The sequence below is a fragment of the Heteronotia binoei genome, chromosome 1, assembly GCF_032191835.1.
Source record: "Heteronotia binoei isolate CCM8104 ecotype False Entrance Well chromosome 1, APGP_CSIRO_Hbin_v1, whole genome shotgun sequence".
Classification (NCBI taxonomy): domain Eukaryota; kingdom Metazoa; phylum Chordata; class Lepidosauria; order Squamata; family Gekkonidae; genus Heteronotia; species Heteronotia binoei.
The window spans coordinates 58,263,356-58,279,973 of NC_083223.1; the positions used below are offsets into that span (position 1 = coordinate 58,263,356).

Genomic DNA, 16,618 nt, shown 5'->3' on the forward strand with positions numbered 1-16,618 from the left:
AACAACCAAGGAAACAAAAAGCTGTTGGATGCCTTATAAAACTCTACATGTGCATGGAATAATAAAAATTTATCTCTGTCTAAAGCAAATAAAAAATGTCCAGACATCTCCTAGATGTATTAAACAATGTTTTTTTTTTCTTTGCATGTGGAACACCTAAATATTGTGGTATTGCTGGTATCTTCCATCAAAATGATATAGGGTTTTCTACTTTGATAAAAGGCTGCCTTGCAAACTTCCTGCACTTCAGGACAGACTAAGAAAAAAAAAATTGGCTGTTTCTATTGTTACCTATTTTTGGTGTTTTGTTTCATTATTAATCTCTCCAACAGGGGATCAATGTTTTTAAAGGTAGGGGGAGGGCAGGAATTACAGCTGGGATCCAAAGAGCTACTACCGGTGTGCCTACAGGCTTTGGCATGTCCAGTGCCATTTCATGCGGCAGAGAGAGGCAGGCAAACAGATTCCTTGAACAGACACAACAAGTAGCACAGTTATTTAGATCCTGGCCAATGAAATGACTTTTCTTTTAAAAAGAGTATCAGAATCTCCCAACATGTTTTGAAAATATCAAGGAGAAAATCAATGACCACATACAATGTTATAGTCCCAAGGAAGAAAGAAGAAATACACCAGTGCAAAATTTCATGGAATCATACTATAATGGTACATGTTACACCATACCATGACGACAATTCAGTGTATGGGTTTGTGTGCTAAGTCCCACCAATATCAATAGCTTTTCAGCATACCATGAGATAACTTTTCATAGGATTGTAGCCAAATAATTTTTATGGAATGCCTGAAACTCAATTATGTTTTTTTAGAGTGAATTATTAGAATGGTAGCCAACCTTTCATGGCAATACGTTCCACAAATGAAATCCAAACAATGCGATCATGCCACTCTAGCACACATTACAGTACATATTCCCCCCGTGCCTTGTGATAGGTTTGCCTCTAGTCCTCTGAGCTGCAGAACTGGAAGCAGCACAGTGTTTGAGAGGTAGGGCCTGAAATCAATGCCAAAGCCATGCCTACTGGCATTCTTATTCCAGTAAAGGATGGAGCACAACAGGCTCCCTCTGCCATGAGCACCACTTGTGGCACCCATGCTGCAGGTTGACCAACCATGGATTAGTACTCCTAAAAGGCTTATGTGAATCAACTGCCTATCCGTTTTTGTCGCGTTCTTTTTTGTTTTGAGAAGAAAGTGGTGATTCGTTGGATTACTCTGAGTACATCCAAATCTCAAACTTTCTCTGTCAAGCTGTGTGATTACAAAAGCATTAAGCAGTTATCAGTTTAAATGTAGTGAAAAGACATCCATCCATACACACACACATACACACATGCGTGCCATGGAGAAATGTAATGGTTGCAGAGTCAGATGGGGCTGGAGATTACAAATGCTACTGCAACGTGTTTTTAAGGTAAATGTAACATTAGAAAATAATGTCAGGTCACAAGGTGTGAGGGGGAAATGGAAAACAAATGCTAAAGGGAAGACTGTATTGTAGGCAAAAGCCCACATGCTTTATGAGCTATCTAAAATAAATTACTATTCACATTTTGTACATGGCAAGCAGCAGCATCTGCTTGACCCCCCTGCTGTTATAGAATATGATGTCAACAATAATGAATGATGTCAAAGTAAATTTAAAAAAAGAAACTGGGGGGAATGAAAATTTGTAAACATGTATTCCCCCTCCCCCCTCTCTGGCTGGTTTGAACTGCTGACTACAGAGAAAAGAAAACCCTTTAAAATAGTCTCTTTGTGACTGTAATCCAACTGGGACTAAGGACAGGAACTGTTCCATAACACACACATACACACAAGATAAAATTATCTTGAAATGCTTTGCTGGACAAAAATAAAAAAGGAAAGAAAAAGAAAATGAATGCTTATATACAATGGATAGTGTGTATATAAACCCTGTATATTTGATTGTTTAAAACCAGTATCATACTCAGTCATTCATACCACACTAGTGCAAAAAATTGTGCATTAACATTTTGCAATACAACAGCTGACTGGGAAGTTTGCAGACTGCCTTAATGTATGAACTTTTGAGATATACTGTAGATTTGTTCTATGTGTTAAGAAGATTTCAATGGTAAAGCATTTTGTAGATGTGTGCAGCCCCCAAGGAAGGTAGTCTTCTCATTCAAGAAAGCTCGTGTGGTTGTTGGTTGGTTTGTTTGTTTTAAAAAAAATCTCCTTCCCAATGTTCTTATTCCTGGGGATAATTTATGGTGCTATTGTTTGTCACAGTACCCAAAGGAGTGATCCGAGTGCCCAGAAGATTGCATTGAAAGGCATCCAGCCACATACAAATGTGAAAGTCTGAGGCATTTAAATATGACAGATGGGTATGACTTGGCAGTCTTCCTTCAAAGTGTGCCTTGATTTGGAGCAAATGCAGCCAGGTATTTCAAATCCACCTTTGAGATGAAGAAATTATCTTGGTCTTGATTCCCCAGAAGACTGACATTTTTACCAGAGAGCCTTGCTGTATTTATGCCGATAAGAGATTTAAAGATTACAGCAGCAGAACCAAGAGTAGAAGAGAAACTGGTATATGGCACCAAAGGAATTACTGCTTGTCCATCAGAGGTATGGCTATGAATCAGTCAAATTGGGCACTGAAGGCTATACCACTGTACAAACTGTGTTCAGAGTCGTGTCAAACCTCACAGCTTTTGCCTCTGTGGGTTTTAAGTTTGTATCATACATAGGATTTTCAAATGATGCCTGTCCATTGCTGTTTTCATGTCCAGCATATCCATTATACTGTACTTTTGGTCTTGTTCTGGAGAGGAAGAAACATAAGCTGTAATTGCAAATAATATAGATTAGCTAAAGTGATTTTTAAAAGTCCTGGTACATCCCCACTATTAAGTCCAACAATGGGCTGGATCCAGCAATCCAAGAATGGAAGTGGAAACACACTTATGCTTCTTCAAGCAATGGTGCTAGGTATTCTGCAGTATCTGTTGATCCCAATAATTACTAGCACAATGTACATTGTGGAAATGCAAGTTGTGATTTAATCAATTAAATTTAGCGCAAACTCCCAGCACAGTCTTTTTAGTACATGTGGAAATCTTTCAATGGATTCAACCTGATGCTTGATATTTTAGATGTTTACACTGTCAACCTGTTTTTCCTAATGAGAACACTGAATTAACAATTATAGCATCTGATCAGAAAAAGCAACAGTCCCCTTTACATATACCTCCCCCACAAAGGCATGGGAGCTGCTTTCTATTGGTACAGTCTCATGATGTTGACAAGTGTGTTGTGCAATGCAGGTATGGGAATGCCAGGTGTGGCTTCCTTTCAACTTTCCCCAGCAGGGTCAATCAGATGAGAAAGACCCACATGGATGCTTCCTTCACACATACTTCCTAGTGTCATGGGATCAATCACTCCCTGGAAAGCTACTCCTGGGAAAGGTGAGTGGGGAAAGAGACAAAAAGCAACAAGAAACAAGGTACTTTGGCATAACCCATTATTAGAAAGAATGGAAAGAACGCAGAGAAGCTATAGATTCAGAGAATTCTGTCAGCAGCTCAACAATTTATATGACTTCTTGCTTGAAAGGAAAAAAAAACCCCACCAAAACAGATGCAAAGGCTGTGACACGGAAAAGATGAAAACTCATTATCACTGCCATTCATAATATTTTCTACTAGTAACTTAGGGGAAAAAAACCTTTTCCTTTTAGTATATTCTAATAATCAGGCTGCTAAACTGCAGGGCATAAATACTCTTATTTCCTTGTTACATTAAATCATTCATTCTAAGTTTAGTGAAATAAACACTTCAAAAAACACACTAGTAGATGCTGCCAAATGTGGAATGTAACAGATGGGAATTGCTTTCTGGTAGGTGCCGAATGTTTTCATTCCAGTACTTAAGTGCCTGGTAAATGGCAAGAAATATCTTCAGTATTATTTCACATTTGGATCATTTTAAAAATTGATATCAGCAGCTACAAATAGCTGCCATATTTCTGAATTTTAGCAGTGGAGTGAACTCTGCAGTTCCTTCCCTTAACCACTCTTCATCAATGCCAGTTATGTATACAGTAGAAATGATTTCCTCTGTCACTTGCAATTTTGGCAACCTCTCTTTGGATGGAGAAAAATAGGCTGCATTCTTGCAGCCAGTTTTGAGTGCCTATTCCTGTTGTGCCAGATCAAGTGGCTCTGCCATGCGTATGTGCAGATGAGCCCTGTGCAAGCTGATTTGGCAGCTGCAATGACCTGAGTTTCTGTGGATAGTGAAGCATCCAGTTTCACCCCAAGGCTCCTCACCTTCAGCGCTGGCATCAGTATCACCTCACCCAAGGTTGGGAGCCATATCCATATCCCCACGGCTCAGGTACTGGACCTTCACCTTCACTGGATTCAACTGCAGCCAGCTCTACTGTAACTAATCAGCCACAGCCCCCAGAGCCCTGTCCAAAACATCTAGGGACAAGTCCAGCTAACATTCCATTAACAGAGAGAGCTGGGTGTCATCAGCATATTGATGGCACCCTAGCCCAAACCCCCAGATCAGCTGGGACATGGGGAGAGGATCACTCCCTGGGGGATGACACAGTCCAATAGGAACTACAGAGAAACCCTCTTTCCCAATGCCACCCTCTGTCCCCAACCATGGAGAAAGGAGAAAAGTCATTCACCCGAATCCCCATGTTTGTGAGGCAGTGGGCCAAAGTATTGTGGTCGACCATGTTGAATGCTGTCAGATCTAGGAGCAACAGCAGTGCTGACCCACTGTCCATAAGGCAACCAACACTGTCTCAGTCCCATGGCCAGGTTGGAAGCCAGACTGGAAGGTATCCTGGACAGGCATCATCCAAGAAAACCTGCAATTGTTTCGCTGCTGCTCTCTCAACTACCTTGCCAAGGAACGGAAGATTTGATACTGAGTGATAGTTGGCCAAGATAATTGGGTCTAAATATGGCTTTTTCAAGAGAGGATGCACCATTGCCTCCTTCAGCCCCTGTGGAAAAACCCCTGATGTCAGGGATAAGCTAATAATGTTACACGGGGGTGGGCATGCTGCATCTTCACAGGCCTTGACCAGCCAAGAAGGGCATGGGTTGAGGGGAGCAAGGGCCTTGTCAGCCTCTTCCTATGAGACAGCTGGTCCAAAACAAGACCAGAAGATATCCAAGGGTCTTCCAATTCTGCTATTGTAATTAATAGTGGCAGGGAGATCATGGCGGAGTGCCAAGACTTTATCCACAAAATAGCTCACAAAAGCCTCACAATCAATGTTCAATTCCTTACTATTTTGTTTGGCCTGTGGCAGTGAAGTCAAGGATCAAATTGTCCTAAATGACTGGGAAGGGTTCAGTTCATGGACGCAATGATGGTCACATAGAAATCCTTCTTAGTGACTTTCACTGCCATCTCATAGGTTTTTACAAAACCTTTTAGGATGTTCTTGCAGTTTCAGCATGAGAATACTACCACACAAAGCCATTTCAGCTCCTGATTTCATCCTCTGTCACTCTGGGGTCTACCACAGAATTTGTTTGGCACAGGGGCAGAGAGGGCACTGTGGGGCTATTTTGTCGATGGCTTTGGAAAGGTGCCTATGCCAATCTTCCATCATGTCATCCAACAAATCGCCTGGGGGTATCAGTTCCTTCAGAGCATTCAGGTAATCATCTGGATCCATAAGTCTCTGAGGGAAAATATAAATCAGCTTGCCACCTAAACAGGGAGGATGTTCAATCGGACCTTGAGAGCAAAGTGGTCTGAGCCCAGCACCATAGCCATATGCACCAGCTCCACATCCATCCCCAGCCCCAAAATAAGATCCAGTGTGTGTCCTGCTTGATGTGTGGGAGCTATTACAAACTGGGAGAGCCCAAGTGCTGCCATGGAAGACACCAGGTCCCTGGCCTGAGCAGAGGCAGCCTCATCAGTATTGACATTGAAGTCTCCCAAGATCAATAGCTTAGGGTATTCCAATGCCCAACCGGCAGCAACCTCTGCTAGGGCTGCATGTGTCAGATTCATATTGCAGTAGGGCTTATATGTGTCAGATTCTTATTAGTACCACTGCAAAGCTTTCTGGAATCTTTATCCTGTAGCACATAACATATTCTTCATTTCTGGTTTACAAAACAACATTCTCAAAGCAATTTCTGTCAAACAAGACAGATTGTTTTGATATGCCTAATTCTCATGCTAGGAGGTACTATGCCAACTATACCAGTAGTTTCCATAAGCTCAGCATGTACTAGTAGGCACATTATGCCATGCTCCTCTATGGGTTTATGGATTTTGTAATTAAAACCCATAGGCACCTGGAAGGACAAAGTACATATGAGGCATGACTCATCCACAATTAAACACTTTCAAATCCCATTAACTGAGCTGGAGAAGTTAAACACTAGCTTGAATCTCTCCCATGGATACCAAATGATAGCCTTGAAGGTAGTTAATTTTGTCCGGATTGTGTCCATTTTTATGGTTTAAGAGATAATGGGTTGGATCCAGTCAGTTCTTTCACTCAATTTTGCTTAATTCCCCTCCTTACTACAGCCTCCATCCCATATGGATTTTGTACGTACGGGTCCCATACATAGCCATTTTTGGTGGTCAAAAAGGAACCCTTCTGGTTTTTTTTCACCAGCAGAAAAGCTGACTGCATCAAATCCATTTTATCTGATCTGATCCAGGCAAACAATGGTAAATTCTTAAGACTGCTACTTCCATTCTACAAAAAAACAAAACAAAAAAAATCTTGTAATGTGCAGCTGATCATCAGTTTGTGATTAGAAACTATTGTAACTTGTTGCCCTGCATTAATAATTTTAGAGCAATGGAGTTTAAAAGCTTTAGACCGATTTTGCACTAGGCTTGTTCTGGGTGGAGAGCCCTTTTGCTCCCGGGCTCTCTGTTTTCGCACAAGCTGCCCTGGAGCTGCGAGTTGGTGCGCCAGTTTTCCATGGCAAGTGAAATCCTCTTATAAGCGGCTTCTGCTTGCTGCGGAAAAGTGGCACACCAACACGCAGCTCTGGGGCAGCTTGTGTGAAAACTGAAAGAAGCACCAGGGCAAAAGGGCTCTCCACCCGAAAAAAGCCCTACTGTGAAATCGGTCTTAGTCTTCAAATTCTTCACCAACCAGACATTTGCACAATTAATACAAATGATATAACACGTTAGGTTTTCAAGTTAACAGCATCCAACATACCTATGTTTGTAGAGGTAAAATGCAAACCCTGATAATATTAGCGCAAAGAAGGGTACCAGGATGGCAGCTGCAACAGAACTGCTGTTTGTGCCATAATAATGGTTGGGATGATCTGTGTCTATACTTAAAGGACCTAAAAGTCAAAGAAAAAGAAAAAAAATAAATCTTTACAGATGTGACTATAACAACTTAAGCACTAATGTTTTTTCTAACAGCAATTTTAGAAGACAAGGATGATAGTTGGCACTGAACAGAATTGGAACTATTCTATAAGATATGTAGATGCATATGAAATCTGACCTGCCCACTGTCAAGCATGCCTTGGTAACAACCAGATTAAAGTACTATAACACACTCTACATGCCACTGCTCTTGAAGAATGTTCAGCTGGTTCAAAATGTGGCAACTAGTGTACTAATAGGGAGCTCAAGCAATGGGTATAACACACCAGTTATGTAACAACTCCCCCCCCCCCATCAAATTGCATCATGGGGTTTTCAAGGCAAAAGACAAAATAATTGGTTTGCCATTGACTACCTGATGTCACCCCATGGGTCAGTAATGACTCAGTGCTTGCACAGGGCTTTACCTCTGCAAGGTTACCTTGGACTTTCTGGGTCGTCTCCCAACCAAATACTAGCAGAGCCTTATGACAGTCCCATTGACCCTGCTTTGCTTCCAAGATCTGATGAGATCATGCTAACATAAGACATTGGTTCTGGACTTTAAATGATTTGGGTCCAAAGTATCTGAAGGAGTAATTTCTTATTAAACTTACTCCAGATGTATGAACTGTCCTGATATCATCCAAGGAAACTTTACTACAGCAATCGATACTTTCAGATGTTTGTTTAGTGGGTACCTGGGGAAGGCCACGTCACAACTGCCCTAAGATTATCAAACTGCCTTCTTTAGCAGGAATGTTTATCTTCTTCTTTACACTCCTTCTTGAGAAATGTGAAAACATAACTGTTCTAGAAGGCCTTTGCAAATGTTTGAAGGTGTTTTACCTTGGAGCCCACTATCTGTCTAGGTGAGTCCCGTAATGTGTACTCCAACCTATAGCAGCTTTCCTGGATATCACCTTTAACTCTCTCCCAAACTTGTTACTAAGATTGTTTTAAAGGACATTTAAAGAATTTAACCTTGTGTCTTCTGTATGTAGAAGAGGTGTTCTAAACATTTATGGCATTATATAGATTTGTGTTTTAATTTTAATAATTTTTTTAGAAACCAAAGATGCACACAAGCAAAAATAATGCTCCTTTCCTTCTCTACTCTGTCCTTCTCTCCTTTGTATGCTATGTCACGCCACAGATGAAAGGTGGAAACTTAATACGGGCCATTAAGCAGAGATGGCCAGGAGTTCTGTTGGTGTGGTCAGCAATTCTGCCACACAGAGTCTGGCAGTATGCTTTGTCCCCTGCTGGGATAGAATAGGGCCTTGCAGAAAGTCATGGAGGGGGGTTTAGGGATATTTCTTCCCCTTCTGGCCATACGAGTCGAGAATGCCGCCTTGTATAGGCCAGATGGGGTGCATTTATCTGAATTGGGTAACCGGGCCTTTTTGGAAGAGATTAGGCTGGGGTTGCGGTTGGCTCTGGGCTGTCCGGTGGGCGCTAATACCTAAGCAGAGGCTTGGCATTGGCGGTGGCAGGATGAGGTATGGGCTACAATACAGGTAATCACCGGTCGCCTTATTAGTGACCAGGTAGGAATTTTTTTCACTTTCACAGAATTGGCCCATATGAATTTGTTTTTTTACCTACCTTGTACTGCCTGATGGTATTAGGACGTTGGGGAAGAGTTATTAGTTTGGTCACTGGGCAGGATGAGGTATGGGCTACAGTGTTTGTTCAGGGGAGCACCTATGGCCCTGCACCAGCAGGTGGTCTGTATGAACTGCAGATGGGCTGTACGGCTTAAATCGGGGAGTGCAGATCACGGCAAAGCCTCACCAGGGCAGATCTTTCCAGAGGGATTGATGCTGGCCTAGGTGGAGGTGGAGTTTGGGCCTGGCTGCTCAGCACCAGCCAGAATATTGGGCTCATGCTGGGGGCAGGGTGGCTCGCCCTCTAAGGACAAGGCAGGGTCCTGTGGTTGGCCCCAGGGCTTGTCCTGTTAGGCCTATACCCTTACCGTTCTAGTTGATTAAGTTATCTTTAATAAAGCGGCCCGGTTTATTCAGTGTTTGTTCAGGAGAGCACCTATGGCCCTGCACCAGCAGGTGCAGGTGGTCTGTATGAACTGCAGATGGGCTGTACGGCTCAATGCGGGGAGTGCAGATCACAGCAAAGCCTCACTGGGGCAGATCTTTCCAGAGGGATTGATGCTGGCCTAGGTGGAGGTGGAGTTTGGGCCTGGCCGCTCAGTACCAGCCAGAATACTGGGCTCGTGCTGGGGGCAGGGTGGCTCGCCCTCTAAGGACAAGGCGGGGTCCTGCAATCGACCCCAGGGTTTGTCCTGTTAGGCCTATACCCCTTGCCGTTCTAGTTGATTAAGTTATCTTTAAAAAAGCAGCCCTGTTTATCCAACATACTGTGTCAGCCTCTTTATTCCGACTGGGGGGGGGGGGGAGATGTCATAAAAAGAACCAGGCCTCATTTTGGGCAGGAGCTTACAGGAGCGGAGCTCCAGATCCTCTAAATTTTATGGTGCTATTTCTCTTACTGCCCTCCTCCCAAACAAATTTGCTTCTGGGCTCCATTGTTCAAACCCCCTGAGAGAATTTTGCTGGATTTTTAAGATTTGACAAACTTTCTAATATTTTTCTGCACAAAAAATGGGAAAATAACCAAACCATCTAAAACAGATGGAAATCTTCATCATGCCACTGTGGCCAAACAGGAGAAAGTAATTTTTAAAGTATGATGGGAGTAAGGTTTTATTATGACAATTATAATTCAAGAAGCATTTTAAGGTAGATGCTAAACTGATATAATTTAGTACACCTTCTGGTGATGTCAGGGGTGTGAGGCATATCCAAATGATTTATGCAAATGAGTTCTGCTAATGAGCTCTGGCACCTCTTTTTCTATGAAATGACCCCTGAAGAGGACAAAGTGAAGTGGTGACAGAGAGCTGCTTTTGGTCACACAAGAGAATATAGGATAGCTGGCATGAAGCTACTTAGGTTTGAGCCATGAAGTTTTAAAAGTGTCATGTGCTTGAGGCAGCAATACTTTGGGAATGAATTTCATTTTCTTCGTGATTTGTGGAGTTCTAAATTACTTAATCTTGTCTCCAAACTGATGTATTGAGAATTTTTCATTGTTACATCCCACGTCCCTCCCCCCCCCCCCAAAAAAAATTCTGAATTCAATATCGAACTAGGGCTGCTTGAACACCTGCTGGTTCAGCTCACATCCTGTTCACAGTGGTGAATTGATCAGGAAGCTGATTAATCAATGGGATGTTTGGCTGTTTGCAACCTGTTTGCAAGAACAAGCTGCTTGCAGCCACCAGAAGCTGACTGCCGCTCTGCTCAGGGTTCTGGCTTCTGATCTCCTGCTGGAGAAATTTTGCTCTGGACCCAGAAAGGGTTTTTTTTGGGGGGGGGGAGGGGGGTAGAGTTGGGACTCCCAACTGATCATGGGTATCAGCTGGAAAGTTGGGTTCTTTAGTATCCTATCAAGGTAATTTTGCTGGATCCCAGCCTTATTAAAATGCAGCAAATGGGGGTGTGGGTATTATCAGAATAGATAATATTCTATTATATATTCTATAGAAACCTAATCAGTGCCCATTCCCTCTCCCCTTATCTGAAGTTGTCAATTTGGGTTGTAGAGAAAAGAGGAGATTGTTTTTATTTGCCACAGACTGAGCTCTCAGGGTGTGTGTGCATCTGCATGTGTATCTGCATGTGTGCATGGGCAAATTGCTTCCCTTCTACCTACTCCTGCAGTCAATTTGGGCTGCAGAGAGAAGAGAAATTATCTGCTTCTCATATCCCTTTTCTAATGGGAAGATCAGAAGCCAATTACTTCTGTTCCCCTTCAAGCCACCCAGATTTAAGGGAAGTGAAGGGGGAGATGCAGCAAACTGCACATGCTCCGAGTCCAGACTTAGGCAGAATGACACTTTAGAAAAACAGAGCTGTATTACAAGGAAAACCCACTAATCCCAACACTGAGGCCACAAATAGTCATTTATGATCACTTTGTCCTGCCCTGTGGGACTTTTGTAAAGATTACTGAGGTCATGTACAAATCATACATTAAATATTCTAAAGAACTACTTAAGTGCTATGTCTGTTGAAAGAGCTTTGAAAAGAATGTTTCAAATCCACATGTAATTTGGTCCTCAAATAATGGTACGCTCTTCAGTTATCTTGCAAATCTTTTAATAGTTTTATCCTTCCAAATAAGGTCTAGCTAATTTATTTCATTTAGATATAACATGCTAAACAATGAGTCTTCTATACGTTGCAAACAAAAAATTAAAACCACATAATCGGCACATATTATATTATTCTCTATAAACACATTGTTCTTTCTGGGAGTATCCTGCAATCATCTTATTAGGCTGATGTGGCATGAAAAATGAAATGGCAGCATGAGACAGTAGAATTAGTAATGGCACATTTTAACTCATTTAGATTATTTGTAAAAACATATAGCAATTAATTACACACAACAAATACGCTTTATTCACTTCATTTGCCAGTACAATGATTTTAGGTCATCAGAGTTAGGTCATCAGAGTTAGGTCATCAGAGTTAAATCAAGATATTGTACAGCATACTGTGCACTACGGGCATTCTTACTTTGTCTTTGAAGCATAAATTTCCCATAGTCATTTCCATGGATGTCACCTTGATAGGTGAACACACCTCTTTCAAGCCCTGATGAAACCTAGGACAAAGAATATATCAAGTTGCTTCAGATCAATAAAACAACTTCAACAAGACAAAGTAACCTCACTTGGATTTCCATTCGATGATGAGGAATACAATAACACAAAGATTAAAATATTTTATAACTCTTTAAAAACATGAAAGCCTTGTTTGCGGTTGAGGCACTTAAGATATTAAAAACAGCTTCATAAATTTGTCCACAACTGCAAAGACCCTCTACATTTGTAGTGGCTAGTAAGATGGATGCTTCAGAAGTAAAGTAACACAATGGTCCTGGTACGAATATGATTTCACATTTCTATGTATGTATAATTGAAAATTGGATGAAACTTTGTAAAGTTGCCAGTTAAAGAATAAATCACGGGCTGCTTGATAAGTCAAATAAATTCCACGCAAATTTGGATGCCTTTTCTAGACTTTTCTAGACAGTGCAGTGCTAAACAGAGTTACACCTTTCTAAATCCACTGAAGGAAATGAGATTACAGGGATTTAACTCCACTTAGAACTGCACTGACAGTTTCTTAATTTAGTTCTTCAATATCATACCTTTATTCCTAACAATAATTTTAAAATGTAATAACACATAATGAATTAGATCTATCAAAACAAGGTGTTCTTTAAATGACTGCTTTCAAAGGAGACCATTTAAAAAACAGTGTGTATTCCATTCTTTTAGCATAAAGTATTCCAAAACTGATGAGAAAGTTGGTCTAATAAAAAATCTCCCACTTCAGCTGCTGTGTGCTTCATTCTTGGGGAACAACAGGGCAATAACAGTCTATCCCAAAAGCAGAGGCAATAAGAAAGACGTATGCAAGGCCTATTGTTCGTAAGAACCAGGGGACCTGTGATGTGTTTTATACATTACTTAATGTATACTGCAGTATACCACCACAGTCATTAAAAAAAGTATATGAGAGAGGGAACATAACAAGTAACTAGAGACTGCGGTAAAGCCACATAAGCCTCTTCAGTACGGCGTATTTACTTACATAGCCATCTAATGCCCAGTTGTCATTTTCCAGCTTGCTTGCAAAGCCCTCTCTAGAATTTTTAATTTGATAGACTTTCAAAAGCAAATGCGCTTCTTCTTTCTTGTAAACACCTATAAAGAAAATCATATGCAATATGTTTTGAAGCATATTTTTGCACTATGTTTTTACAAAGGCCCTACATAAAATTACTAAACCTTACAAATGACATACATACCACCCCCTATTACTGTAACACTGATTTGCATTAATAATTTGATACATATTTAGATTCTTCTCATCTTGGTAAATAATAAAATGAGGAATCTGTGCTTTGAAAGTAAGTAAGGAAATCGATTTTTGATATAACCAGGAATCTCACATAAAGGCCAAAGTCATCTGCTACTTCAGCATCTGTGCACTCCTTCCCATGTGATTTGTGCCCAGGAATTTCTAGTCACATTTTTCTACCAGAGCCACGGGTTCCAGAGCAACCACATGCTATCTTGCTGTCATTGATGGAATACTGAATCAGTTTATTGTGTACAATTCTGGCCTTCTAATGTTACCAGATCACAGTGGGATCCCACAAGAGAAACATCCTTTATCAGGTCACATATAACTCTTCCTTATCCATTTGTCCAAGTTTCTGTCCATTTTTATTTATAATAGTTCTGAATTATCTACACTGAACACTATGGCTTCAGTAAAAGCCTGAGGCCTCCTTAACTTTCAAAGCTTCACAGAGCTTTTAGAGTATACTGAAAAAGGTTCAGACTGATAGAATTGATCATAAAACTATGACAAAGAAAACACAAAGCATAAGTTTTGTTTGAAAACATTGTTGAATATATGCTGATGCTGGTTGTTATCCACAGATAATCTGGGAATATGAGACTGTTGTTTTTCTTTAAAAGATACTAGAATGTTTTATAACAGTTTTAATCTTTAAAAAGGAACTTTAAAATTTTACGTATTGAAATAGTTTCCTATCCTCTACAACTATATGCAGAAGCAACTACTGAGTAGCAAGGGAGATAGGTGGCTTCTAAGGAAAGGGAATGTCTAAAAAAGCAGAGCTCACAACTAGCGATGGACATGAACCTCAAAAAACCAAACTCCAAACTGAACAAAAAGGCCCAAACTGAGCCAGTTTGGCCAGTTCCTCCTTTCAAATAAAAACATTTGTAATATATAATATAATATGCTGCTTTAAAGTTTGTTGTTGTTGTTCAGTCGCACAGTCAATTTCGACTCTTTGCAACCCCATGGACAAAGTCACGCCAGGACCTCCTGTCTTCCACCATCCTTCAAAGTCTGCTCAAATTCATGTTTGTTACATCAGTAACGCTGTCCAGCCATCTCATCTTTTGCCGTCCCCTTCTTCTTTCGCCTTCTGTCTTTCCCAGTATCAGGAACTTCTCCAGTGAGTGCTCCCTTCTCATTTGGTAGCTAAAGTATTTGAGCTTCAGCTTCAGCATCTGAATTTCCAGGGAACAGTCTGGGTTGATTCTTCTCCAGCACCACAGCTCAAAAGCAACTATTCTTCTGCTCTCGGCCTTCCTTATGGTCCAGCTCTCACACCCATACATTACTTCAAAGTAGAAAGATACAAAACTGACCTGTGAGCCATTTCAACCTAACATCCCCCCATCAGCTGTTAGATTTATATGGCTGGCAGCCATTTAAACCTAACAGTTGAGTTTCAGACCCCACACCACTCAACTTAAATGGTCCCAAGCAGCTGAGCTGAACAAAAGTTGGTAAATGTCTGGGGAAGGCGCCTTCTCTGAACATTGGTCGGTGGGCTTCAAACTGACCTATGTTTGTGCCAAATTTTGGCTTATGAGCAAGTTCCGCCCACCTCACCAAGCATTCTGTGCAAAGCATTTCTGATCAACCTGAAAATCAAGATCTGAAAGTTCACCTTTCTCACTACCAGTGCTCATGACCAGGATGTTTCATAACACAAACAGTGCTTTTTGGCATGATGTATTTGTAACAGAAGGAAAAAAATGCTCATAAAACTTCCATCAATCTCACATTGCTAACCCCCCTGATCACATTCTGACTTTACCTGATAGTTTAAGTTGCATGCTGGATGCTTCAAGAAATGTGGCATTCACCTTACTGCTTGTAGCATTGAACCAGTCAACAGTTAGAGTTGCAGGCTGTCTCTTCCCTAGGTGCTCGTAAAAGCCCTTCCACAATGAATTTATAAAAAATACATCTGAAGGAACTGAAGTAAAAATGAACAAAGAAAGTAAATCACTACAAACTGCAAGGAGATGCGTCTCTTCCTTGTTCATGTATTCATTATTTAGCACACTATTAGTGCCCATGCACTGTTCTATAAGTAGTCACCTTTGCCATACTGAAATATTTATCCTATCAAAGATAACAGAGCACATGAACTGCTAGTGAATCTTGATGTGTTGTGACATTTTCCTGCTGTAGTACGAGCAGTCCAGAGCAAATTTCAATTTCCCCGTCTCTATCTTTTTTCAGAGCCTTCATAAAGAGTTAAAGAAAAATATATCCTATTATCATTTAAGCTATTATAAGTATTCTGATTATGTGGGGGAACAATAAAGGGAGAAAATAAGTTGACTATAATACGGTACAGTCAGCTATCAAAAAGGAAAACAAAGAAAAACAGCTTAATCCCAACTGTTCCTGAGAACAAGCTTGAAGCAATCTAGGTGCTCTTGGCAAAACGTTTGCATGGGTAAGCACTTCAGATTTCAGGGAGACTCGTGTGTGAATAACTAGGTACAGATATGCACCGGCCTGCTACGCACACTATCAAATGTTAACATTTTAAGGTAATTTATTTAGAATTAAATCTCACTTTTCAGAGATTCAAAGCAGCTAATTAGCATTAATTGTGCTTTTAATTATGCCACCATTTTTCTAGTGCATGTGAACCCAAGAGGAGACTTCAGTCCTTTATACTGTATCATGTATATTATGTATATTGTTTACTCATCCAGTAACGTCAAGGTTTGGCAGCCTTAAAATATAAATGTGTGAATGCAAAATGATCTATATCAAAAATTCCTGTCATAGAGCTGACAGTAAATGTCAGTGCTGCCTGTTATATCTCCTGAATTCCAGTGCAAGAAAGTTAAACATACTGGCTTGTTTTTAAGCTCTGCTGAACTTCTATTTGATGACGATCGGGACAGCAAGGAAGAAAGGTGGCTGTAAACCAAATTTCTTGTTATTCTCTGTCAGGGTGGCTGAAAGCTAAAGAAGATTTTTAAATAACTTGGTTGTTTTTGTTTGTTTAATTTTGAGTGAGGTATCTTTGTCTAGAAATTGTTTATTAAACAATGTAATGTTCAAACTGAGCACTATATACATGCTAGTCCTGTTGTTTCCATGTCTATTCTCTCTCTCCTTCTCTCTCTCTCTCACACACACACACACAAACAGAGGATATAATCTTGGATCCTAAGCCTTGCTTGCATTTGTGTCCCTCTTAAGGATGGACACGAACTTGGTAAATGTGGTTTGGTTCATGGTTTGTGGTGTGCTCAGTTCACGAACCATGAACTGTTACA

At 40.7% G+C, this 16,618-nt stretch overlaps 1 protein-coding gene across 1 annotated transcript in view; it reads right to left on the reverse strand.

The window, feature by feature from the left end:
* Nucleotides 1-2,213: 2,213 nt before the first annotated feature.
* CSMD1 (CUB and Sushi multiple domains 1) overlaps nucleotides 2,214-16,618 on the reverse strand; it is a 1,753,937-nt gene continuing 1,739,532 nt past the window's right edge. Inside the window, exons 66-70 of the mRNA XM_060234944.1 lie at nucleotides 15,130-15,291; nucleotides 13,074-13,186; nucleotides 11,991-12,078; nucleotides 7,226-7,358; nucleotides 2,214-2,812 (exon numbers count right to left, since the gene is read on the reverse strand). Of these exons, the coding sequence (XP_060090927.1) occupies nucleotides 2,653-2,812; nucleotides 7,226-7,358; nucleotides 11,991-12,078; nucleotides 13,074-13,186; nucleotides 15,130-15,291 (656 nt within the window). The 3' untranslated portion in view covers nucleotides 2,214-2,652. The remainder of the gene's footprint in view (nucleotides 2,813-7,225; nucleotides 7,359-11,990; nucleotides 12,079-13,073; nucleotides 13,187-15,129; nucleotides 15,292-16,618) is intronic.